Source organism: Bactrocera dorsalis, chromosome 5 (assembly GCF_023373825.1).
Source record: "Bactrocera dorsalis isolate Fly_Bdor chromosome 5, ASM2337382v1, whole genome shotgun sequence".
Lineage (NCBI taxonomy): Eukaryota > Metazoa > Arthropoda > Insecta > Diptera > Tephritidae > Bactrocera > Bactrocera dorsalis.
In genome coordinates, this window is record NC_064307.1 from 68,600,637 (window position 1) to 68,628,209 (window position 27,573).

Sequence of the window (27,573 nt, forward strand, 5' to 3'; positions counted from 1 at the left end):
AATGCACTGCTATTTAATGCTCTAAAGAACTCACTGAAAGTTCTCAAAAATATGTTTATCTTATGGTATATTATTGCGAGAATCACGAATTGTTCTAAATTTTAAGCAACTGTTGGTTTCGTATAATAAGGAATGAAACTGAACTTGTGGAACAGTTTTCAAGGAGAAGAAACTTGTGGAACAGTTTTCAAAGAAAGGAAGAAGAAAAAAAGTACAATTGAACTTATGAAACAGGAAATTATAGAAAAATTTTCACACAATTCAACTTTTTTACAATAGTGGAAGAAAACTGAAATTGTGAAACATTCCTCAAGGAAAGAAAGAAGGAAAATAGTACAACTGAACTTGTGAAACAGATTAATAAAAGCAAAATTTTAAGCTGACTTTGGCTAACGGTTGTGGTTTTACAATTTCGGAAGAAAACTCAACTTTTGAAACAGTTTTCAAGGAAAGGAGGATGAAATATCAATACAGCTGAACTTATGAAACAGGGTAATAACAGGAAAATGTTGACTAACTGTTGCGTTATTACAATTTTGGAAGAAAACTGAACTTGTGAAACAGTTTTCAAGGAAGGGAAGAAGAAAACAGTACAACCGAACTTATAGAACAGGTCAATTTTTACTTTTTTATAACAGTGGAAGGAACCTGAACTTGTGAAACAGCTTTCGAGGAGAAGAAGAAGTAAAAATAATACAGTTGAAATAGTTATGAAACAGTCAATAACAGGAAAATTTTGTCTGATTTTTTACAACGACGAAAAAAAATTGAACTTGTGAAACAGCCTTTGAGAAAGCGACAAAAGAAAAACAATACAGCTGAACTTATGAAACAGAGTGATAGCAGCAAAATTGTTTACTTGCTGAGTTTGCGACAGATATTATATTATAAGATCTATTGAAAGAAATTGAAACACTCATGAAAGAAAGTAGACGAAATAATACACCTGTAGTTACGAAACAGGGTAATGACGGCCCTTTTTTCTCTACTAGTTTATGGAATGAAACTGGTTTGATTGAGAGTATCCAACATGTTTTATACTTTAGAATAGTACAACAACAGTGCAATGAAAATCATGTCAAGTAATTATTTTACATTTAAAGAGCTATAAATGGGGTTTCTCTTTGCCCAATTCATACCAAACTCAGCCTCGCAACAATCTGCATACTGTCTCCTTTTCATGCTATGCAAATCACACTTGACCTCGCCAAAGTTAAATTTGCCATACGAAAGTGTTGTCTTGCAACTTTAGGCAATCAAAAGCATAATTACCTCAATAAATTAGGTGTGAATAAGTTCTAAAATTTTCAAAAATATACATATTTATCATGGCTGCCTGCAACAATTGCCACACTCATTACGCGAGCAATACCGAGTATATCCTTTCGCTATTGAAAATGGCCGTTAGCCATTTGATTGCGTTTTTTACAACGTCACAGCTCATTATCTCACAGCAAAAAACGTGCTTATTACTACCTATAGCAACGCCTATCGCATTGTGTGCGCGCGGCGAATTTCGATAATGGCACAATTTATGGGCGAATACTTAATATTGGCGAGTCGAGAAACAATAAACGCCATTACACAATAATCAAAAGTGCCAAAAGAAGTGTGCGCATATGTATGTATTGTAATAAAAGCGAGGGAAAGAGAGAGCGTCAGCGAGAAAGGCCAACACAACAGCAAGGGCGCCTTGACACATTATCGTGGCTGTCGTCTTGGCAATTTCATTGGCATGAAAATCGACTATCGAAAGCTATATCAAGCGGCAAGTAGCACAAAAAAGTTTGCGGTACTTCATTTCAACTTTGCCAACACGAGTGCGACTCAGCGCAAATGCCAACACAGTGTATTTGTATGTAAGCACTTAGCTGTGAGCGCGCAAGGAGCGGCGGCGTGCTTTGTGCCTTATCTACGAAATTGCGCTTTATTACCGGAATGACCCTTTTGCGAGCATTGTACCGCGCAGCGCAGTGCAATGTTGCTTCCAAGCGCGTCGCGTATTAAGCGAGTGTGGGTGGCCATAAATGGGCTGTGCTAATGATAAGGCCAAGAAAATTATGGTCGTCGAAAAAAGCAAGTATATTTGCTAAGTGCTGTGCGCGCCATGCTTCTGTTGAGCGTTTTGTTTTATATGCTGCCATAAAAACGCGCACAATAGGTGCTACTTTATTTATTTGCTTTGCGAGTTACTGCAAGTATTTACGCATTTTTGTTTGATTTTCGCATTTCGTGGCGCAAATTGTATACATTTTTTTTTATTTTTTATTATTATTCAACTTCTTATGCAGATAATTTAGCAAGGCGTTGACCAAACGCATAAACGATGGAAGTAAATTGTAGAATTGAACTTGTGAAACGGCGTAATGAGTCTAACTGTAGTAACAGCAGTCATGATAGTATGCGTATTTCTGAACTTGTGGAACAGAATGTGAGGGTATTTGTGTAAATCGTATTTATGAACTTGATAAACGCAAGCGTATTTGTGAGATTCCTATTTTTGAACTTGTGAAACAAAACGCAAGCGTATTTGTGCGATTCCTATTTTTGAACTTGTGAAACACAACAAAATATAAACATATAACTGAACTTGTGAAACACTTGTGTGCGTTTGCTTTGCTACTTTGTTTATGTATAAGTTTATACCATTTATATGTTGTTTTGTGTGCTCGTTCGTTCAACTGTGCTGCCATACCAAACCCTACCATTCTTCCGTCATACACACAGACTTCCATTCTTTGGTTTTCTTTAGTTTATTACTCAATTACAAAACCATCAAAATCTCAAAGATAAATGAAACTGATAAGTGCGTAATTTATGTTTGGATTTCGTTTTATTCTGTCATTAGCAACAAATGTATGAAATGGCACAAAGAAAACATAGCGAAACGGTTGAACGGACGCTAAAGCAAATGTGCGGAAGGTGGAAATGTTGGCGAAGTCACCAATGAACTTAAGAGTATACAATAAAAAGTGGTGGTTGAAGTTCGTAGGGCTTGTTTAGGGAAGCGGTTTGTAGGGCTTGGTTAGGAAAGCAGTTCATAGGGCTTGTGAAGGGAGGCAGTTCGTAAGCCTTTTTTGGACAGCAGCTCGTAAGGCTTGTTTAGCGAAGCACTATACTTGAGTTAAAACTTGAGTCTAGTGTACACGCTACTTAGCGCGCTTTGTTTTCAAGACTTCGCATTTCATTTCACTGCATTTTTTTTCTTAATTTATCAAATTGTGTAGTTTTACGAGCGTCAAAGACCAAATCACATGGGCGGCTGGTCATAAAATGTGTCATTTAGTTCGAAAAGCCATTACTACGCATATAACTCTGCCAAAATCCATACTCCTATATATATATATTTTTGATTTGTTTTGATATTTCTGCCACTTTTGTATTAGTTGCTTTTGTGTTATTAAATTTGCCATGCGGAAATTATTTTCGATTACGTAAATTAATTTTTGCCCAGCGCTTGAATTGATGACTGTGTCAATATTTTTAATTAAATTTTGGCTAAATGAAAAGCCTAACGGTGTGCTACTGCCATGCCATGGCATGGCGGTTAGACGAGTGTGTCGCGTATTTACTGAACACAGCAAAAACGAAATGATTTCTATAGCTTCACTGCTAGAATGAGTGAATCTGTATATATAGTCTGTATATATTATAAGCAAATCTCTTTGGCGCTTACGTTCGTGTACATTTTCAGCTATTGCTAATGCCTTTGTGTGACACAAAATGCAAAAAATGTAAATCTCTCATTTCGGTAGTCGATTTAAAAGCGATTTTAATAGCATTAAGCAACCCTACGACAGCCAACGCATGCCGTTTGTCGATTTTGCCGCTTTGTTGTATGTGTGTGTGTGTCTGTAGGTATAGCTGTCGCACTGCCACAACGGATCTGAACGAGTCAATTTGTTTTCTTTTGAAATGCGCCTAAAAATACACTATTTAAATTAGATTTGCGCTTTTTTGATTGGTTAGCCCGCAGCGGAAATGAAATATGTGCATATAATAAGCAAGCTGACATACATGCACACATACACAGACACATATTAATGCAAAAAAACACATTAATGCATACTAAACAACTCATGTTTATGCCAAAGCGGCGTTTATATGCAGCAGCCAGGCTCCTGTAGGCAGCCTAGCGGTTAGCTGGAGAAAATCACTCATACCACATGGCATACGGAAACGGATATTACATTATGTGGTTGCGGCATGAAATTGACATTTTACATTTTGCTGTGCGAGGCGACTTTTTTATTTTTGTTTCACGCTAGCAAAAATATATTTCCACCGCTACTGCAACAACAAGTGCATTTTGCTCATTAACGCCATTTATAATTTTACATATTATGTAATGCTTTTTTTTAACTTTAACACGCTGTCATATATCATTTGCGCTGTCATAGTTATCTGCATTTTCTAATAAAACTCAGGCAAATGCGCTTTTCATAAAAACGCGCCATTAAATACTGTCACTGGCATAAATTTTGCGATTAATCGAATTTGATAAGCGCAACAACAACAAATAGTCGTTATTATTATTTCACATATGCGTGTGTTTGCAGGTGTGTATGCGAATTTAGCATTTAATTTTGTATTTATTTGATATTTCGCAATGTGCAGGCCGCATGGCCGGAAGTGAAAATTGAAAATGTCAGCAAATAATAGACAGGAAATGCAATTAATGGCGCTAACATGTGGCCGGCACGTAATATAGGCGCAGCGTCCAAAAGGCTTACGTTTGCAATTAAGCACTAAAAGCTTAAGGTAATGGATTAAAATGTATTTGACTTTTAGTTGGTTAAATTTTTATATTTTAATTAAAGCATAAATTAGTATTTTCTGTGAAAATTGCTGATTTTTCTGAATTTTTTGTTGAATACATATTTATGGGATATTTAATAGCTTTGTCATATTTTCGTTGATGTGGCATTTTTTCGCTGTTACTGTCTAAAATGTTGGGAAATATAATATCGTTGCAGAAATTTATTATCATTTTATAACTACAAAGCAAATATTAATAGTAAAACGTAACTAGAAAATTAGTAAAATTAATTTTATATTAAATTTCAAAAATTAAAATTCAATAAAAAAATTTTTTACTGTTTATAAAGCATATAAAAAATTAAAATTTATTTTAAATTGTAGAACAAATTTTTTTTTCATTAATATTTATTTTTTAAATTAATTGATTAATATTTAATTTTTAGTTTTTCTAAATTAATGTTTAAAAAAATGTTTTCGGTTTAAAAAAAATTGGTTATAAGTTATTAAAACATATAATAAGAATTAATTATAAGTATTTTTAAATATATAAAAAGTGAACTTTTATTAAAAAATATTTTTTTTTTTATTAAAAATTCAATTATTTTTAATAAAAAGTATACTCCGAATGATTAAGAAAAGAAATAAATAAAAAAAACTTTCAATTCTCTTAAGAAAATTATAAAAGAAAGAAGTTTGTAATTATTTAAAATTAATTTCGTTTTTGTTATTGAAAAAAAAAAAATATTTGTTTATATAAACATTTTTTTTAAATCATTAAAAATAAAAAAATAAATATTAAAAATAAAAAAATAAGTATTAAAAATAAAAAAAAAATAAAAAAATTTTAAAAATAAATAAAACATAATAGCATGTCAATATGTAAAAAAATTATGAAGTTTTTATTCAGAAAAAAAATTAAATTAAACATTGTTTTTATATTAAAAAAAATTTAGTTTGAATCATTAAAAAATGAAAAAAATTATGCATATTTTTTGAAGAAAATTTTAATAAAAAAATTTAGGAGGATTAAAAAAAAATTATGAGCTTTTTGTTTAGAAAATATGAATGAAAAAAAATTGTATTTAAAATATTGACTACGAATCATTAAAAAAGTTAAAGTAAGTATATATAAATCGAAATCAAAAATTTTCTTAAAAAAATATTTCTGAACGGAATAATTTTTTTAAATATTTTAGTTTTTTCTTCAGAATGAATTTTAGTAGCACATATCGCTCATTTGCTAAGACCGGCATAAATCAAAAAAATTGATTATGCTGCAAAATCTTTTTTATCATACTTATGTTGAGTGAAAAATCATATTAAAAATAAGCTCCGCTTGCGAAAATGTAAAAGTGAAAAAAATTCCTGGAGAACATTTTTTTGACTTATGTCCGGTCTTGCAGCAAATGAGCAATATGTATATAAAAAAAATAAATTATTAAAAAATCTTTTTTTTTTAATATTGTCTATAAATCAATAAAAATAAGGTTAAAATATATATAAAAAAATTCTTGAGAACGTATATACGAAATTTATTAAAAAAAGGATTTTTTAAAAATAAAAAATATATGTATATGCAAATATATCAAAAGTTTCTTAAAGAAATATTGTATGTATGAAGGGTATATATATATTTTTTTTAATTTTAAATTGTTAGTAAAAAAATTTTTGTGTTTTAAACAAAAATTAATTACGGAATATTTTACATAAAATAAAAATATTTTTTAAAAATAAATATAATAAAAATATTTTTTCTTCAAAGTAAATTTAAAAAAATGAAAATATTCAAGAATATTTATAAAGTAAATTAAAAATATGTAATATTTTAAAAAAATTTAAATTTAAAATTAAACTTAAATTTAAGTTTAATTTAAAATTTAAAAATTTTAATATTGAAAAAAATTAATCGTTGCATAAATAATTTTCTGTACAAATTATAATCAAAAAAATATTTATTGAAAATTAATTTAATTATTTTATTTTTGTTTTAGAAAATCTTAAAAATATTAAACATAAATATGTTTTATCAACAAAAATTTATTTAAAAAATAATTTACTAGAAATTTAACTTATTTATATTATTGATATTATAATAATATCAAGCTAAAGCTCTTACTATCTATACCCTTATTTGACATATAAGTACTCGTAATTAAGTATGTGAATGTAAAAAGTTTGAATGGCACAAAGTCTACGAAGCACTTAAAAAGTACACTAATAATTGCCGTCGGCAAACTATGGGCATCACAACACAGCTACACGAACTTACTCGTATACACACTCACACACACAACAAATACATGAACCAGCCTGCATGCCTCCATACCTACGCATTTGTTTGTGCTTTGCTTTTTCATAAGCCTCAGACCGACTGTGTGTTTACAGTAGCAGCAGCAGCGGCAGCGGCAGCAACCAGGCAGACATCATTAACAACTTCCGCAACTTTGCAATGAATGAATAAGTGGGACCGAATCACCACACACCAACTGACCGTCTGCGCCGAGCTGCCAAAGTCTGGCGCAATAAACCAAATATGTGAAATATGTACTTGAGCTTTTTTTTTGCACATTATTTGTTATTGCCACACGCTGACTGCAAAAATTGAACAAAATGAACAAACAAATGCGCGCTGCAAACAACTCAGCCAAACCAAACCAATTGCAGGCCAAAAGCAGTGAAGTGCTGGCGGAGCGGAGTGGTGGGGGCAACAGTGCGGGATAAAGTGGGATTGAAAGCGATAAAAGAGTGTTGCTACAATTTATTACATTACAAATTAATGTTGTCTGCTATCGTTGCGCCCGCACACACACACACACACAGGCATTCAACAACACAAAATACACGCCCGGCATTTGCTATAGTACTTATCCCGTAAGCAAATGCTTGCCTTATAGCGGTGTGCTTGTGTGGCGAAATGAAAATTACAGCGAATGTCGGTGCTGCGCTGTGACTGACTGACTCGCCGGTTGACTAGCGGCGGCGCGGTTGAGTGGTATGCCGGTGGCGCGCTTAATCCAAAAGCCAAAAGTAATTACATTAAGTAATTGATGAATGTGCAGCGCGCATGCAACAGTGAACGCGAATACATGTACGTCAGCGCAAATATGTACATGCAGGCAACTATGTGCGCCAAATGAGTTGCATACCACAGCGTTGGAATGACTACAAAGTGCTTGCTGTTATTGTTGTTGCAGGTGCGCTATCTTATTATTGTTGTTGCGTTGTCTGCCATTAGTAGCATGTAAATTTTGCGTAATTCGCAGCCAAGCAAAAAAAGCAACAAGCGCCAGTGGGTGCATGAAAAATTACGTATACGCCCTGACAACCGCCGCAGCGCAATCACATGCGGGCTAACGAGTTTTGCTGGCGTCATTTTTGTGTGTGTGTGCGTAGCAAAATTTTCAAGTTCAAAGGCAGTACGCCAACAAATGCATATTGTGCCACTATAAATTCATGTTGCACAAGGCGAAAATATTGCCAGCCGCGTCGGCTGCTGTGGTAAAAAGTGGGTGCCGCTGTGGGTGCAGTGCGTTTTGTTTACATTTAGTGCTGTAAATTATCTATTTGCCGGCGCGAGCAAAGCAGCAGCAGCCACGCACATAATCATGCGCTAGCGTAGTTGACGTTAAAAACAGAAAAAAAAACGGTTTAAAAACAGCCGGCAAAGCGGCAGCAGACTGCCAGCCGCCGACACTATAAATTTGCGCTTACACAAGAGTTTAAATGTGTGTAATTTGTGAGCATATATGTGTAATTTTATATACATATGTATATGTGTATTTTTACATATATGCATGCAAGCACATATACATAAATCTGCATTTACTTATGCAGCTGTGATTGTATTTACGCATGTGCGCCTACGAAAAGGTCATTTCACCGGCCAAAGGCATGGCAAAGGCTAACAAAGTTAGTTGGATTGCAGCAAACGAGCGGCGTTGTTGGATGCTGAAATGTTGAAGTGCAAAATATGTTTTTTTCGCTTTGTTTTACATATAATATATGCGCTGGTTTACCACGCATGCAGCTATATGCATTTAAGTTTTGCGCTTTTTAATGCACTGCATGCAACAAACACACACACATACGTTTTTGTGCACTTACTTTACATGTCTTTTGGCCACTTGGCGGTCATTGCACTTTGGAGTCGCAACTAAAGTGTGTAAAAACCAGCAATAAACGTACATATATACATATGTGGGTGCATAGCGGCAGGCTTTCGGTGGGCCTAGGCGCTGCTAGTGCTTTTCAAACAGTTTTAATATGTGTATTCATTATATGTATGTATTTGTATACATACGTGATTCATTTACTTTTTTATGCGCGTGCATATTTTTTACTCTGGCTATTTCATAGCGCTTCAGTTACTCATGCCTGTATATGGTTAATTTGTTTTAAAATAAATTACTTGTTTAATGCATTTTTATGAATGGAAGCTGCGTTTGCGTGTATGCGTAACCTCATAATGTTGCGTCTGCATGAAAGCAGCGGTCATAAGTGCAAAGTAAATATGCTTTAATTTTCTTTATATGCATTCATGAGTGACAAACCCGAATAAGAATGAACTCGTATTTTTTTTTGTCAAGGAACGCGCAAACCATGTTTCATTACTTTTCTTATATTTCACTGAAGTTAAAACTTTCACGGACGGACAGACAGACAGTCACCCAGATTTCAATTCGTCAAATCATCCTGATCGTTTATTTATATATAACGCTACATCTATGTAGGTGTACAAAATTATTATACTCTGTAGCAACATGTTGTTAGAGTATAAAAGCAAAGCAGTCACTCTTTATTATCTCTGATGTTAACAAACTATTTGAAATTGCTTTTATAATCCTGGGCAAACAACAAATCAATGTAATTTACTCGTTTTGTGTTACTGTAAGCCTGCCGAGTGATCCTCTGTAATTTCAATACAGTATGTTACATATTTGCGCATGCAAACGCAATTGTTGTCTCATCAGCACGAAGCAGTGAGCAGCACTGCAAAAAATTATAAGTGCAATGGAACGACCGAATGTTAACACAATTTCATTCATGTTCATTAACATTCTCTGTTTAATAGTCGTGTGTCGGTAAGTGCGCGTCGGTACGTGTTCGCGATCAAAGTTTGTGAAAAAGTGAAAAATTAATCAAAAAGTAATAAATTAATCATTTAGTGTAGTTTTTTGAGTATTATTTATATAATTATTTGATTTAGTGAATGTAAAGTGATAAGTGTGTGTAAATTAATTGAAGTGAATGTATGCAAATGCGGTTAAGCAAAGCAGTGAGCAATTTGTTTGTTTGGCAAACATGTTTCAGCATGTTCGTGTGAAAAATGTGCAAAAATGTATGTTTCAACATGCTGGTGTAAAATATATGTACATATGCTTTCACTCGAAGATTTTCAACTGCGCGTTATGAACGGAGCAAATATATAGTATAAAATCTAAATTTAGTGAGAATCTTATCAATATTAGGGATGTCAAATTGTTTTTAGTGTTCGATCATAGCGTTAAAAAAGCCGGCGTATGTAAATATGTTTAATTAAATGAAATTAAATATGTGTATGCAATAAAAGGTAAGGGTGAGCACGTACATACATACATTTTATATTAAAAAAGTTGTATTTGTATAAACAAATACATATAATTACAAGTAAGGAAGGGCTTTGGAAGAGTCAGGTGAAATTTAAAAATTGTGCTATATGGGAAGTAGGCGTGGTTGTACTCCAATTTCGACCGTTTTTAAGTGATACGATAACAATCTTATATGTAAAAATATATTCTGCTGTACATATTCATATGCATACCCATGCATTTTAAAGGCAATATACATACATAAGTATGTACGTATGTTCTCCCAATTGAAAAAATGTGAGGAATTTGATTTGCGAAAAAATTATGCACACAAATCGAATTTCATGTTAATAAATTAGTGAATTTTTTGCAACCAAACCCATAAAAGACAGAAAGACGTACATATTTCACATTCAAATTTGCCAACAATACATGTAGACACAATTATTTCACTGCTGAAAGCGAGTGAGTATTAACGGCTGCCAGCAGGTGGTTGAATGGTGCTTGAAGTGGTGGCTAATAAAGAAAAACGAGCAGCTGTAGGCTGTAGCTAAAAAGCTGGTTGTTGGAATAGGTAAAGCTGTTGAAAAAGGTAAGCAGCGGGATGACTAGGTAAGGTAGCGCGGCTTGGCGGTGACACGCATGTAATTAGCGTTCACTTACTTTAGGCATATATCCACTAATCCGATTTCACTGAATGAAGAAGCTCGCTATGGTGACGTGCGGCGAGATTTTTCCATTCAAGCGCCTCGGATTTGCTTATTCCTATATGCGTCGGTGTGATTGTATGCTACTTTGCGACTTTTTGCGTATTTTAATTTGCAGAAAACGATGAGGCATTTTACTTTTGTAAGCTACAGCCGCATATTCGCACGCATTTCACATATACATACATAAATAATCGCGTTGGAGTGCAAAGAAAAAATACTAGAGGGGTGCGCGCTCAAAAAAGAAAAAAAAGCGTAAGCTTAAATGCAATTTTTTTTTTATGAAAAAAAAAAAAAATCTGGTGTGGCATCAAGGTAGCTATAGCGAAGCGAAAAGTAAATGTAATTGAAAATATGCGGGTAGGAGGCTCCAGAAGGCAGTGGAAATGCGCGACTTCCGTCGCAAAACAGCTCATTTGCTGGTACGACAATGCTAAAGCAAAGACTGATGACTGCTTCTCTGGGTTGACGCTCTCAACCACAGGCAGTTAAAGGTAAATAAGGAGACTTTTGATATTGTATATACTATGTATGTAAGTGTAAGCACACATATGTATAAATTTTACGTTGTCAGTGTTTGGAACGTTGATGTGCGACAAAGAAAATTAAACGCGTCTACTAAAAGTGTCTCAACGCCGCTGACAAATGCTGACAGGCTGCGTTAACTGGGTAATAATCAAACCACAGTCGTTTATATGCATATGTGTGTGTTTGTATATTGTTGTGCATTAAAAAGGCTCGAAAACCTTACAACAAATCGCTTTTAAATTAATCATTAGGCGCGTAAATGAAAGCAGACAAAAGTAAAAAAAAAATAATAATAAAGAAAGTGGTGAATATGTGGTTTCTTTAATTAAATTTGAACATTTTTGCTTAATGCTTTGCAGCAAAACAAATGAAATACGCCTTATGTTGGCGGCAGACTGCTATTTTTTGGATTTTACCCACACTTGCTTTCAAAGCAAGCAGGTAATAGGCAAGAAAGAGTGTGTGGCGCTGAAAATTAGCTGGCAATTAAGCGCTTAAGCGCAGCTTAGACGACCGCAAGCCAACCTAATGTTGGCAAGATTATTTAAAAATTAATTAACACAGACTGTTAAGCTCTGTTTTTCGAGTTACTAAGTGGCTAGGTGTTTTTGAAAGAAAAAGGAAATATGTTTAATGCACGCTGCTTACAAAATGTGCACAATTTTTCTTATTCTGGAATTTTTGGTGTGATAAATTTTTGTATATTAACTATAATTTGAAGTATTTGAAGTGACGTTCATAATTTCTTTTCGTTTTTATTTCAGATAAAGCAATGCTTCACTCTCTACGTGACAACTCTAAGTGTGGCAAAAATAACTTCAATTTCTGGTGAGTTTTGAAAAAATTTTCTAAAATTTTTACATTTACCTTATATTTTAAAACATTTCGATTTTATAGCCTTTGGTTGAGTTTTGGAGAAATTTTCTAAAATTTTTACATTTACCTGAAATTTTAGATAATTTTTCAAAACTCAGCTGGAAGCTATAAATTCGAAAAGTAAACTATTTTTTATTGTGAGTGTGTGCTTTATTACTTTTTGCACCGTCTATGCAATAAAATGTCACATTCCTCTTCTACTATTAAATTTACAGCTCTAGTAGCCAAAAATACTTAATTGTTATTAGATTACATGTCAAAAATGCACAATTTTGCTATATAATTTTAATAAAAATATCACTTTAGATCTTTTTTATTACAAATTGTGTTTTTTCTTTCATAAAATATCTTAATTTATGCAGCTGTGCCTTATTAAGCCTAAATGTATGCTTCATAAATACACCTTTTCACTTCCCTTTTCGGTTTATTATTCTTAGTTGATATTAAGTTTGCTTATTTTTAATGGTGAATCGATTTTATAATATTTTTTGGCACCGTTTATTTAATAGAACAACACATTCCTTTATTACTTTCCAATCTACAGCTCTAGTAGCCAAAATTAACTGTTTTATGTTGGCTTAAATGTGAAAAATTCACAATTTTAATACTTCCTTTTGTTAAAAATATCACTTTCGATATTATTTCTTAGCAAAAATGCGTTTCTTTCATAAAATATTTCTGTGTGTGCAACTGTGTCCCACTAAGCCTAAATGTATGCTTTGTAAATACACTTTTTCATTTCCTTTTCGTTTATTATTCGCAGCAGTTATTAATTTTGCCTATTTTTATTTGTGTTTGCGTATTTTTAATTAGGTTTTAATTTCCGGTTCAAGCAGCAATAATATATGTGTGCGCCACCGCAATATTTCCGCCAAATTTGACAGCATAAAAAAACTAATTTCCCTTTTTAACAAATGAAAAAGCAACTCATTTGTATGCAAGATGTGTTGTAAAGAAATCAATAAAAGAAAAATACGCAGCTGAAAGGTAGAATTTTTTTTTTTATTTCATTAAGAATTTAATATTTGCCGCACAAATCCTTTTTATACCCAGAACAGGGTATGTTAGGTTTGTTGTAATGGTTGTAATAATTAACTCAGCTTTTGAGATGTCAAGCTGAAATTTCGCATATAGTATTCTTTCTTTCGAAGAAGCTGTTTATTTGTTGGAACTAGCGATATTGGGCGATGCTATAGCTGCCATACCAACTGAACCTTGACAATCAAGTGCTTTTATGGAAATGGTTTTAATTGTGAAGGGTATTCTATCTTCGGCACCAAAGTTAACCTATTTCTCCTATTTTTTCTTATATTATTGTGTGAGTAGCGCCTTTAAAAAAGGATTACAGCTGCAAGGTTATTTGTTTCGCCAAGCCTTTAGAATAGGTAAAAAGAAATTAAAAATAATTTGCCATTGCTCAGGAAGTATTTTTTAATTGTATGATATGTACATATCTATGTATATGTGCTATGTATAATATGCATATTTTTCCGCTCCATTTATTTTTAATTACCGTTTTAGAAAATTTGCCAGCAAAACAAATTATAAAATTGAAATTAAGCTCTATATATTTACACATCCACTGTTTGCCAAGAGCCTGCAGCTAAATCTTAATGACTTTGACGTCTTTGAAGAAAATTCTGTAAATATGTGTGTGTTGAAGAATTTCAATATAAAAAGTATATTTCCTTTTCGGTTACTCAAAGTTTCTATAAGCAACGTTGTACAGATTTTTCTTTTTGAAAATTTTGATTTTTTTTAATTTGATTTTTTTTTGAAAATTTAATTTCTTTCTGTTTTTTGTGTTATTGCATCCAAAAGGTGAAAACACCCCTGTTTAATAAACTTTTTTGTGTTATATAATCCAAAATATATTTTTTAAGTTTATTTTGAAAAATATATGCAGTTTTTTAAGTTCATTACTTTGTATTTATTATTTTATTTTTTTTTTTAAGTTTATTTTATATGTTTATGATTTTTTTTAAATTTATTATTTTTTGTCCGAAAAATGTGTTTTTTTTATTTATGCAGTATTTAAATTTTTTTAAAAATATTTTTTAATTTTTTCTTGATATTTCTTATTATTGAAAAATTATTTTAATGTACATTTTTTTTGTGTTATATAACCCAAAAAGTATTTTTAAATGTGCATGATTTTTTTAAGTTTTTTTTTTATTTATTTTTTGAAAAATTTATTTTTTTAATATTTATGTTTTTTGTATGTTTTTATATCTTCTGTCATTTAGAAGTTATTTTTTTTGTGTTACATAATCTAAAATGTATATTTTAAATTTATTTTTAAATATGCATGTATGAATTTTTGTAAATTTATTATTTTTTATTTTTTAAAACATGTTTTTTAATATTTTATATTTTTTTATCATTAAAAATTATTTTAATATACTTTTTTGTGTTATATAATCTAAAAGGTATTTTTAAAATTTAGTTTCTTTTATATAATATATGTGATTTTATTTTTTAATTTATTACTTTTTATATATTTTTTAAAACATGTGTTTTTTAAATTATTATATTTTTTATTTTTGTAATTATTTTTAAAAAGTATTTTTTAATTTTATTTTTAAATTTATATGCATTTTTTTAATTTTATATTTTTTTTTTTAATTATTAATTTTTTTTTATTTCCTTTTTTTTGTAATTTATTTTTTACTATTTAAAATATATGTACTCAATGAAATACCTTTCCTTGCACTGGAAATTATGCTGCCACTTTCACTGGCATACAATTACTTCAAGTGGTCCGTGGAGACTATATTATTTGTATATTTCCATACACAAATATACATACAAATGTGCACACATATCTATTTTTAACTTCAAAAATTGAATGAAAACCGTGCTCTTCAATACTAATATCTGAGCTGTGTTTGACTTGTAGACGCCATATGCGGTGTCAAATAACAGTAGGGCTATGCATAAGGCAGCAGGATTCGAATTTAAATATAGAAAAATTGATGCTCATGTTGATTTATGCAGAAGAAATTAATTGTGTGAAATTTTCGATGATATTGATATGAATTTTCGGTGTTATTGATATGAAATTGTTTCATATTTCATATAATTTGATTTTCCTGGGAACAACCAGAAGTCATAGATTCCATAACAATTCCCAACTCTTCAAAAATATACAACTTCCCATATTTGTTATAAATATTTTTCTAAAAATTATCGATTTTCTTCAATTCTAATAGATATTTTGCATGTTCGCTAAGTTGCCGAAAACTAATTCCTCTAGCATTGCCACTTCCTATGTCGTCCATTCATTGCATTAAAAAAAATTTCTAATGACAGCAGCGGCGTTGGTGACCGTCACGCTTGCTTCTCAAGTGGCTAAAATTATAAACGCTCGAAAGCAGTTTGTTGCCAATTACTATTTTAAGGCCATAACATTCTTGGTTATTTTTATTACCACAGAATTTTTATATTTTTATTCAAATGCATTTTTTACTTTATTTATCCACGCGAACACGCAACACCTTAACGCCACAGAGTTGCATGCAAGCCGAGTACGCATGTGGCAATATAGTTATTATAATGAATATGGTAATTTTTTACGTTATTTATTTTGAAGTGCACGAAAGAAAAGCGAATAAGGAAGTAGCGGAATGCATAAAAGTGTAACAAAATTTTCAAGCATACAAGTCAATGGAAAGAAATGTCGATAAGGTAGTGTTAGAGTAGATAGAAGTCTTCAAAGACACAAGCAGAGAGTGCGACTGAGAGAATAGTAGCGAGAGAATGAGAGCAGGAGTACAAAAGAGAGGAGAGATTGAGGGAACTGCTATGTAGTGTGGTGAAAAGGAGCGAGAGAATGAGAGCGGTAGTGCAAAAGAGATCGAAAATTGAGTGAATTGTTAGGTAGTGAGGTGAATTGTGTTAAATTTGAAGGTGTGAGAGCAAGAAATGGGCTGAGTTTTAGAAAAATTCGAGGAAAATGCTAATAAATCTCTAGCAAGATGAGCTATGCCACTAAAATTGAAGTGATATTTGAAGAATTCTTTAAAATCTACTTCTAAGTAGTGTGGTGAATTCTATTAAATATGAAAATGTGAGAGCAAGATATCAGCAGATCTTATAATATTTGAGTAAAAAGGTAGCAAATCTCTAGCATAGAGATAACACTAAAATTTTGAAAAGCAGCGAATTTGGAAGAATTTTTTTATTTTAAGCACTTTTTGTGGTGTATATTTTCGATATGTTGTTTTTCCTTAAAAAAAATGATACAACGGCGCCATTATCACATGCCCTTGAGACATCTTTCTTTCTTTTACCGCTGGCTGCCAATATATATGAATAGATGTCTGGGCTCATTTCGAAAATGTGCGTTTCTTATGCTCAATACGAACGCCTGCTGACAGGTAGAACCTTCACAAACGAGTTATGGTGAGGAAACTAGCGCAGCGTTAGCTATATAGCGGCGAGTTGAGACGGCAACGCGTTGTGGGGTCACTTGCCTGCGTGTGCGTCTCAACGCTTGAATTTCTGTTTACCTACCTCAATAGAATTGCCCTTGCGTGGCAATTAAGCGGCGAAGACACGCACAACGTTGGCGTAAAAATAGTGTTAATAGGGAAATTATAATAAATATGAAATAAATTCGTGGTATCGACTTGACAGGATAAATAGTAGTGGTCAAAACAGTAAAGTAATGTGGCTAATTAATGCGTTTGGGGTAAGAAAGTTTGCTTACATTTGTGTAAATAAAGGGTGCATAATGCGTTGAGGTGCGCGATTTTGCTATAATATTAATGCTAAGCTGAGAATTTATGTACAAAATTGTTTTTTGCAGCAACAGTTTGAGTGGTTTTAGCGTTAATTTGTTTTGCAAATATTATGTTGTAATAGAATAATCAGTCAGCTCGCTGGAAAATATGTGTTTTCTATGCTATGCCACTTACTTTTACGATTTGTGTCATAATTTCTTCGAAGTTCATAATATTCTGGGGTCTCGTAGTTTTGTATGAAGTCGTAATTCTCGTGTGCTTCATAACTTTGTTGAGTTTGATAACTCCGGTGTGCTGCATAATTGCTGTGGGGGTCATAAGGCCGACGCGTTTCATTATTACGACGCGCTGCGTGATTTTGATACATTTTATGTTTTTATTTGGAAACTTTTAGAATTTTTTTGGTATTTGAAATCAATCATGTGCTTAATATTTCTAATTTGTGGTTAACACAGCCGAGGTATTTATTAATTTCTGGCACCGAATAATTATTCGAAAAATCTTTGGAAAATATTGCACATTTCTACACAATGAGATCGATATTTCCAGAAATTCAATAAGAATCAGTGAGTAAATGCTGTTGTATATTTGGTTTTGGGTTACTGTGAATGCAATATTATTATTTTTTTTCAAATTTTTTTTATTATTTTTGTTTTATTAAAAGATTTTCATGATTTTTTAACCAATTTTACAAAATACTATCAAAAATATTTTTCACATTTTTTTTTGAAAATTATCGATTTTTCTTCAACTTTTTTTTCAAATTTCGAAGAATTTTATTGCTATTTTTGTTTTATTAACAGAGCAGAAAATAAAAAATATTTTTCACATTTTTTTCGATTTTTTATTTTTATTTCGAATTTTTTTTTTGAATTTTTTACCAATTTTTTTTTTTAATTTTTTCGATTTTTTTTTTATCAATTAATCACAACCATTATTTTTCAATTTTTCATAAAAAAAAAATTTTTGTTTGCATTTGTTTTTGTTATATTTGTTTTATTAACAGAATTTTATAATTTTTAACCAATTTCACTAATATGTATATATTATTTTTCAAAATTTTTAGATTTTTTTTTAATTTTTTTTTTTTTACAAAAATTTTATTTTTGGAAATTTTTGTTTTCAAAATATTTTTTTTCAAATTTTTTCAATTTTTTTCCTAAACTTTGTATAAATTACTAACAGTCTAAATTTTTCACTTGTAAAAACTTCGCCACTTTCAAACTCTTTTTCATCTTTTTCCATCTATTATGTTTTTTCTTATAACATTTCCTTTTCATTCACTTCTATGGCCATATTTTAGCATGTCGTCTTCACCGCCTACAACTTCTTGACAACTTTTATTGCCTTTGTTAGGCCTCTTCTACAAACATTATTTGCATGCTAAATCACCGCTTTTGTCCCAAACGCGCACACACACATAACAGCAAGCGCTTGTACCTGCACACAGGCTGCTTTATGCACCTATGGCATTCATACACACACAACTATGCTTATCGAATTCAGCATATCGCCTCAGCACCGCCGCCAACAACAACTATATATACACACTTGCGCTGCGTATACGAGTCCATACAAGCATAGACGAACAAGCGGTCGAACGAACAAAACAACACTAATACAAGCCATAGCAATGAAAAACGTGCGAGCACTAGGCAGGCAATAAGGATATCGGCATGATCAATGGTGAGAGCAGAGAGCGCGAGTGGCGTTGAGCGGCAGTTTTGAGTGTTGGTGTGGTGTATTGCGCTGACTCACATGCAACTCACTCAAATCAGCATGAGTATGTGGAAAATCAAGTGTGGCATGTTCGTACCACTTCTTATCCGCTTTTGTTTGTTTGTTGCCGCATTTACTTTGCTCAGCTAGGTTGCCTACCTGCTGCGCGCCGCACAGTTGCTTTGTTGCATAGGCTTAGTGTTGTTGGAAAATGCTTCATTCGGCGCTATTTCATTCACTAACATTTCAGCATATCTTTTTTTTTTAAACTGTTTGCTTGTTTGTTTTGTTTTTGAATTTTGCCTTCCACTTTAGTTGCTTTCCAATGTCGCTTTTCATATTCAAAGTGTAGCAATTACTCATTTTCAGCGTGGAAAAGTGTTCGACTGTGTACTGCTTCGCTGAATTCAGTCAATATGTTTTGTGCCTAATTTTGATTTTTGCTCTTTTATTTTATAATTATCTCTTTTATATAATTATTGTACGATAAACAGTTTTGTAAGGTCTAACCCAACCATTTTTAAGTTATTTTCAAGTTTTTTTCAGCTATTACTTTGTATACCCCGTATTCTAGGAGTCTTTAAAAAATGTATATACAAATGATTAGCATGATGTCAGTTAGAGTTTGAAAAATTCTTAGAAACTTTAATAGAAGTTTCTGGTACCACTTTTGGGTAATTAACCGGTAACTTAACCGGTAGTTGGCTTAGAGGGGTGTAGCAGCCAGTTATTCAAGTCCATGACTGCGTGGTATTGTAGGAATGCAGTAAAAATAAGGTTTATGGTTCAAAAAATTTTAAGGCAGAGTCATTCATTGGCATTTTCATACAAAATATGATGTTTGAGCGTGTAAATTTGGTTACCACGACCATTTTAGTATATAGTTTAGGAAAAATAGAAAAAAAAAAATAAAGAATCTATAAAATATGTTCAGTAAAGTCATAAATATATATAAAATTGATATGTCATATAAAAGTGGAGGCAGGAAAAAAAATCACAATACAACTCGTCAACCTAATTAATCTCACTTTACAAAAATTGTACCCAATTTATCAGCCTTAACACCAACCCTTTTCTCTGTCCTCAAAATAAATAGTAGCTTTTGACTTCACTTTTGATGCACCCTTTATCGAATTTTCCGCCACAACGTCAACCAAATCCGATTTGCGTTTTACTTAGAATACTTTTCGGCGCATTTTCTTAAAATCTTTGAGCCACTGCTTTAAAAATAGATTTTTCTTGATTTGCATACAATTTTTAAAGCTCCTTTGTTGATTTCTTTTTTCCAGTTGCTAGCCGTGCGCTGTCAGTTGACAAAGCGCTTTGTATGCCTTCATTTATAGCGGCGGCGCTTTATTAATGCAACCCCCTTTGCTGTTATTTTGTTGCTTTCAAAGCACTTTTTGTTTACACAGCAACAAAGTAACAAAAGCTGCCCAAACCATTTGATTATTTCGCTTTTTCTTTTTCATTTTCTTTTTTTTTTACAATTTTCTTTATATGTATGTGTGTGTGTGTGGGTGTTTGCTTAGCCAACCCTCAAATCGCTTAATCTCTGTCAATCCTTTTCAGTCATTTTCGCAAACAATTTAACTCGTACCATAACTTGTTGCAGCGTCTGTTTCTTTCTTTGTTTCTATGCATTTTTTTATGTGCATTGACAGGCTGTGTTTCTATTTTTTTTATAATTTTTTGTTTGCCACAGCACTTGCCCCTAAAACGTTTGACCAATGTTGCCATTTGACCGCAAGTTCAAGGCGCAGTTGGTTGAACAAAAAAATGCATAACTGTATATATTTTGGCGTAAATTAAAAATGTGCTAGTGAAAGGTGGTAGGGTGGGGACCAATGTTCGTTTGTTACTTTTAATGAGTGCGGCCTTTGGGATTTGGTTTGTGCAAGTTTTAGTGTGGGTTGCTCGTTGTGTGTTTACAGATTTCGTTTTGCTTGTTTTTGTTTTACAGTTTGCAGTGTGCTGAATCTGAAAGTGAAAATTTGATGCCGTGCTCCTTTCATAAAACTGCATTGAAATTATTTTTATTTATTTCAAAATATTTTTTTTTTGCCTTAAATGCTTTGATTTCGAAATCTTATTTGATTATTAATGGTTTTATTTTTCTTTCAATTTTATATTTTTTATTATATATCGTCACCTGAAATGCAAAATGTTGTTACGTTATTTTGCATTTCAGGTGACGATATACTTTTTACTTTCATGTTTATATTTTTTTTACTTTTTACTTTTTATTTTCAATTTATTTTTTATATATACATTTGATTTTTTTTAATATAATAATTTAATGCTATTAATATTGCTTTACTATGACTTTAGCAATTTTTTAATAAACCCTTATTTTTTCCTTTTCTAATTTCTTATTATTCTTCCAATATTTTTTTTTTTCATTCTTCTTTTTTTATTTTTAATTTTTTTTGTTTTTATTTTTAAACATTTTTATTTTACTTATAGGTTTTTATTTTATTTTTAAATTTTTTAATTTTAGTTTTATATATATATTTTTTTAATTTTAGTTTTTTTTTCATTTTTAGTTGTTTTTTATATTTTTTTATTATTATTTTTTTTTGGATTTATAATTGTAATTTTTATTTTTTTTAACTTTTTATATTCTATTTTTTAATTTTTTTTATTCTATTAGAATTTTTATTTTTTTTTTTATTTCTTTATTTTCGGTTTTCTATTTTTTATGTATTTTTAGATTTTAATTTTAGTTTTAATTTTTTTTTTCTATTTTTATATTTTTATTTTTTATTTCTAAGTTTTTTAATTTATTTTATTTTTTTGTTTTTAACTATTTTTTAATATTCTTTTGTTATTTAATTTCTTTTTTTTTAATTTTTATAAAATTTTAATGCTTTTAGCTTGCTCCAAATAAGCCCTTAATTTTTTCTAAGCAAAACTTATAAAAAAAATTTACTTCTGAGCTGCCAACATAACTAAATTAATTTGCGAAAATTTTTCATATATTAAAAAATAGCTTAAACAACAAAAAACGACAATAAAATGTGCTATAAATGAGCACTCAAATATGTAAATTCCTTAAAGGACCGTTATAGATATGTACGATATACATATACATATGTATATATGTATGTATATGTATGTATGCACCTTCAGCTTATATGCTTTAGAAGCCTAGATTTCCAAATTATTTGACTAAACTAACATAAATCATCAATTTAACTGAGCAAAAATGCATATAGTCGAAATGTTTGGCAAAAAAGAGAAATAGGAAAATTTACTGCAAAATATTTATAAAAGCGAAGCAGGCAATAAATTGATGCAAATTTATGCAATGAGCGAAATATGAAAGGTGAAAAAGCAAGCGCTTATACATTTATAAAGCTGTGTATAGCGAAGCAGATGTGGATAACTGTATATACAATATATATATATATGTATGTATATAAGTGCATATATTTTTTTTCTTTACCAAAAAATAGTCTATCTGAATTATACCATAAACTTATCGCCTTCCATAAGAAATATATATATATATGTATATTTCATATAAGGAAATATACATACATGTGTGTATATAAATTTTTTTTTTTCGAAATATCATCCTGTATATAATTGTGTTTCTATGCAATTTATTTTGTTTAATATTTATCCTTACACATACTTCTATATACATATATACATATATGGTACATATGGACTTGCCAACCAATTTCGCTCCTTTCAATGGACATTTGCCGGATCTGCACAGTTTTGCATAAATTTGAGCGTTTCAATATAAAAATTGTTTGAAGCGTTCATGAGCAAAGTGTTGGTGAATAGTGACGAACACGCTTTTATTTATATATGCATACGCATATATATGTACATATACGTGCATATACATATATAGAAACACTTATAAATATAGCTATAATTAAATTAAAAAAGTGTAAAATAAATGTGGCAAACGAGGCAAATTTTCTGTGCAACAACATAGCACACACACAAGCATCCACATTTATAATGTGTATATGTCAAAACAGCTTTCGTTGCACAAAAGTAAAGCACAAGTGAGTCAAAAAATGCAATCGCACGCATGGCAAGGATAAGCAGGCATAAAAATGTAAATTTATTTTTATACATTTTTATATATGTTTTAATACGAATATATGTTTTAAAAATTGGTCAACTGATATCCAATGCATTTTGAGCTCTACAGTTAGCAGATAGATTGAGGTTTCAGCTGCTGCAGCGGCAAGCAGGTGACCTATATTGGTTTAGCATGAAGATTTAGATTTTTAGACAGTTAAAACTCAATAAAATTTTGAAATTTTGATGAAATATAAAAATTTTTAACACAAAAAAAATTCAAAATATATCAATATTAGCTAGTTAACCTCAAAACTAGAGGCATTCATAGTAGTGATTAAGTTCAACTGGTTTCGAAAAATAGTTTAAGCTCTAATTAGCAATCAAAAACAAAAAATATGTAAATATTTAAAGCAGTGTATATGATACTAGCGCCTTAAGGTATGCTAGGAATTTTTAGCAGGTGGCTTTTATTGTATTAATATGAATATTTAGATTTCTAAACAGATAAAATTCAGGAATATAGTTGAAAATTGGGAAAATGTGACAATTTTTAGAGAGAAAATTAAATGAGGGATATATGTATGTGACTAACAACTTAAAAATTGGAGCAAAAAAGTGTTAACAGTGGGTGCACTAGTTTAAAAATTTGTTTAATTTCTGATTAGCAGCTAAAAAATAAAAATATTACAGTTTAAGAGTGTTATACTCACATTTTAATACTCGCGCCTCAATTTGTGCTATGAATTTTATTTTTGGAGCATGCAAGTAAATTGGAAATTTGAAGTAGCCATAAAAGGTTACAAATATTTAAGTTTAAAGAGTGTTATAAGCATTTTTGCACACTAGCGCCTAGTGGTATGCTACGAATTTTATATTTGGAGCAAGTAAGTCATTTGGAAATCTCAGAATTTTGAAACAGAATACAAATATTATCGACATATAATAAAATAAAAATATTAAATACTTGTTATAAGCACTATTCGATACTAGCGCCTTAAGGCATGCTACGACTTTTTTATTTGGAGCGAGTAAGTCATTTGAAAATTTAATGGGAAATAAACTGATAATAATGTTACAGTGAGAGGGGCTTTATAATCATTTTTTAAAACTAGCGCCTTTAAGGTATGCTACGCATTTTATATTTTTTGTTTTTTGGCAACCGTGCCTTAAACTTTTTTAAATCTATCGATAAATTTTAATTTTCTATAGATATTTGGAAGCGCTATGTACGCATAAGCAAACAACTTTATTTACCAAAAACATATATAGTTGTACCGTTGCAGAAATTTTCGTATAAAAGTAATATTTGTAAAATTTGTACGCTTAACCAATTTGAAGTGTACATGTTTTTCGAGGAACAGGCAAATATGTAGACACATATACGTGAAAATACACGCTTAATGCATAAATGCGTACACATACAGTTGCATGCAAAATTTGCATATACGCACATAAGCGCAAAATCAAATATGCAATAACAGACAATCATAAGTAAGCAAGTATTTGCATGTGCAAATAGAAGTCAGCTTGTATGGGTAAATGCATATGCCGGTCATTGGTATGACAGTGAGGTGTACCACACATACACATACACAAATATGTGTATAAGTAAAGGAGTCAGCACTGATGTTGCATTGCTGGCTGTTGCAAATGTCAAATTGTCGAACTATTGGTCGGTTTGTTGCGCTATTGCACCGCCTGACTGCTTTGTCTTGCTTATCTGAGTACATCTGCTAATGCATTATACATATATATATATATATTTGCGTGCGCTGTTGATCTGTCTGTCTTAGCATTTAACTCAACCGTACTATTAAACTGCCACTATTACTTACTTTACGGTCTGAGCTTGGCCAACGCTGTATGCCATGTTAACTGTTGCCATTTGCCTCCACAGTTATTGCTAGCATTCGATACATGTTAAGACATATATTTGTTGTTTAATATATGGTGTGTATTTGCAGTTTAATATAAGTATATATATAGTTTAATATGTGTGTGTGTGTAGTTTAATATGTGCGTTTGTAGTTTAGTATCTGTGTTTGTAGTTTAACATACTAAGTGCGTTTGTGTGAGTTCAGTGCTTGTATTTGCATATGCATATGAAATCAAATGCAAATTGCATTAAGTGCTTGCAAATTTCCTGCCGTTGTGTGTGTGTATTCTGCATATTTAGCATTTAGCTTAGCATACATTTAGGCGCTACACATGTCAAATTTACGTTCTGTCGATAATATTGGCAAACTTGAAAGCCACTATCTTAATATGTGTGTGCAAAATGCATTCAAAATTGTTGAAATTTAAGAAGTTTGTTACTAAACGGGAATTTGTATACCCTGAACAGGTTGAATTGAGTTCGCCGCGAAGTTTGTAATAGCCAACTAGTTGTCAGTTTTAGTGTTATGCGTTAGAAATTTTGCATAAGTTATTTGCTCTTCAGGCAGCTGCTTATTTGTCGAAATCATCGTTATCAGACCACTATAGCATATAGCTGTCATACAAACTGAACGATCAAAATTAAGTTTTTGTATGGAAAACTTTTTTATTTGAGCAGATATCTATACGAAATTTGGGAGATATTATTGCCGTAGGTGGTGGTGCAATCTCCGAAGAAACTGTTGAGATCGGCTTACTATAGCATATAGCTGCCATACAAACTGAACGATCAAAGCAAGTTTTTGTATGGAAAACTTTTTTATTTGCCAAGATATTTACACGAAATTCAGGACCAATTATTGCCGGAGTTGATGCTGTAATCTGCGAGGAAATCGTTGAAATCGGGGTACTATAGCATATAGCTGCCATACAAACTCAATGTTGAAAATCAAGTTCTTGTATGGAAAACTTTTTTATTTGACAAGCCATCCTCACGAAATTTGTTACGGTTTGTTGGTGAAAGTAACCGTACAATCTCCGAAGAACTTGTTGAGATCGGCTTACTATAGCATATAGCTGCAGTACAAACTGACCGAACAAAAGCAAGATACAGATCTGTTTATACACTTTTATGCTATAAAAAATGCATCTATGAAGGGAATATGATATTTTATACATAATTTTTATTCAAAAGAGACGATCTCTTGAGTCTACGTATATAAATTCGGCACTTGACTGCAATTTAATGTGACACCGGAAGTAAACAGCCTCGGCAGGCGCTTTGCAAAGCAAAATACCAGTCAACAGAAGCAGGCAAAGCGTGTTTTATCATATATACATATATACGCTAACAGTTTATATTGTATTATACACACATACATATAAACATAACAGCGTATGAATTTGCATCCACGCCCGCACCGAGACGAATTTTAATGCGCCCGTTAATGATAATGACGGAAACGCTGGCGCCTGTCATTCATCAGCCAGCGCAGAATATGCAACAATGCTTGGTGCAACAACTGCATGCTCACACACACAACAAAACTTGGCTTGTGTGTACTTGCAACAACGTGCAGCTTGGCAACCATGTTGTTGGTTGATGAGCGACGTGATTATTTTTATTAAAATGTAAATGCGTAAACTTGTTGCAAATGCGCGCATGGACATACAGACATGCACACATGAAGACAAAACGGCATATATGTAAGTGCATGTGCATAAAATAAAAAAAAGGTTTCGCACAACTTTCTGCATGCAGGAGCCGTTTTTACTGTGTATTTGTTGCAATATTTTTCTAAAGCAGGCTTTCTTGTTGTTGTTGCTTTTGTTGTGCTGGATTTTTGCTTCAAGAATTGTCTCTAATTTGTAAGTTTCACGCATAAAGTGCGTTTGTTGCACGTTGAGTTATAGAGAAGTGACTAGTAAGCTGTCTAAAGGCATGTTGCAAGTATGACCGTAGCGCCAAAATCAAAATTAATACTTTTTAGCTTTGCTATATCTTATATTCGTTTGATTCACGCAGTTTTTCCAATGTGCGCCAAAAAAATATTACAACAACAACAACTTACAGATATTACAACAACAATATCCAGCAAAAATTAATAATTTGTTGCAACATCAACAAATAATTACTCAGACGCCATGTTGTTATTGTTGCACGCTTGTCGTTTGTTGCCTATCGTGTCCTAACTGGCACTTGTCAATGCTTGCCTGCATTTTGTTGTTGCCGCTCGGCAAGTAAATTTGGCATAATTGCTCAACTATTAACATAAATTAGCAAAAATATTTGTATGCGTTCGATCAACATAGCCAATTTGCATTTGCCACTTTAGGCCTAACCGGCGCGCAGTCAAATGGTCAGCACTTTAGGCCGCACGTGAGCTGCCACAGCACATGCAGCAACAGCGTTGTAATATAAAAAAAAACAACAACAATATTATTCAAGTTTACATAAATGTGTTATGCATTTGCATATGTGTGTTGGTGTACATATCCATATGTACGTGTGTGTGTGTTTGCCAATTTATTCAATATTCATATTTGCCTACGCAATTGTTTGTATTTGTATGTGTGTGTACATATGTATTTGCATTGCGAATTGTTGATTTTGCGCTTAGGCATATACATATGTATATGAAAATGCATGTGTGTTTGTTTTTATATAGATAAACATTTAGCGGGTCAATGGTCTGCTACAAGCAGTGTGCCGCGTTGCATGCCGCTGTTTGTGGTTTTAGGTTA

At 31.7% G+C, this 27,573-nt stretch overlaps 1 protein-coding gene across 6 annotated transcripts in view; it reads right to left on the reverse strand.

Moving 5' to 3' along the window:
• Positions 1-27,573, reverse strand: part of LOC105227845 (teneurin-m) — a 464,312-nt gene that overhangs the window by 46,149 nt on the left and 390,590 nt on the right. The window contains exon 1 of one of the 6 annotated variants that reach the window (XM_049457226.1): positions 17,359-17,758. The exons of the other annotated variants lie outside the window; for them this stretch is intronic. Within the exon in view, the coding sequence (XP_049313183.1) occupies positions 17,359-17,551 (193 nt within the window). The 5' untranslated portion in view covers positions 17,552-17,758. Of the gene's footprint in view, positions 1-17,358; positions 17,759-27,573 lie in introns of those variants that run through there. 6 annotated transcript variants of the gene reach the window in all.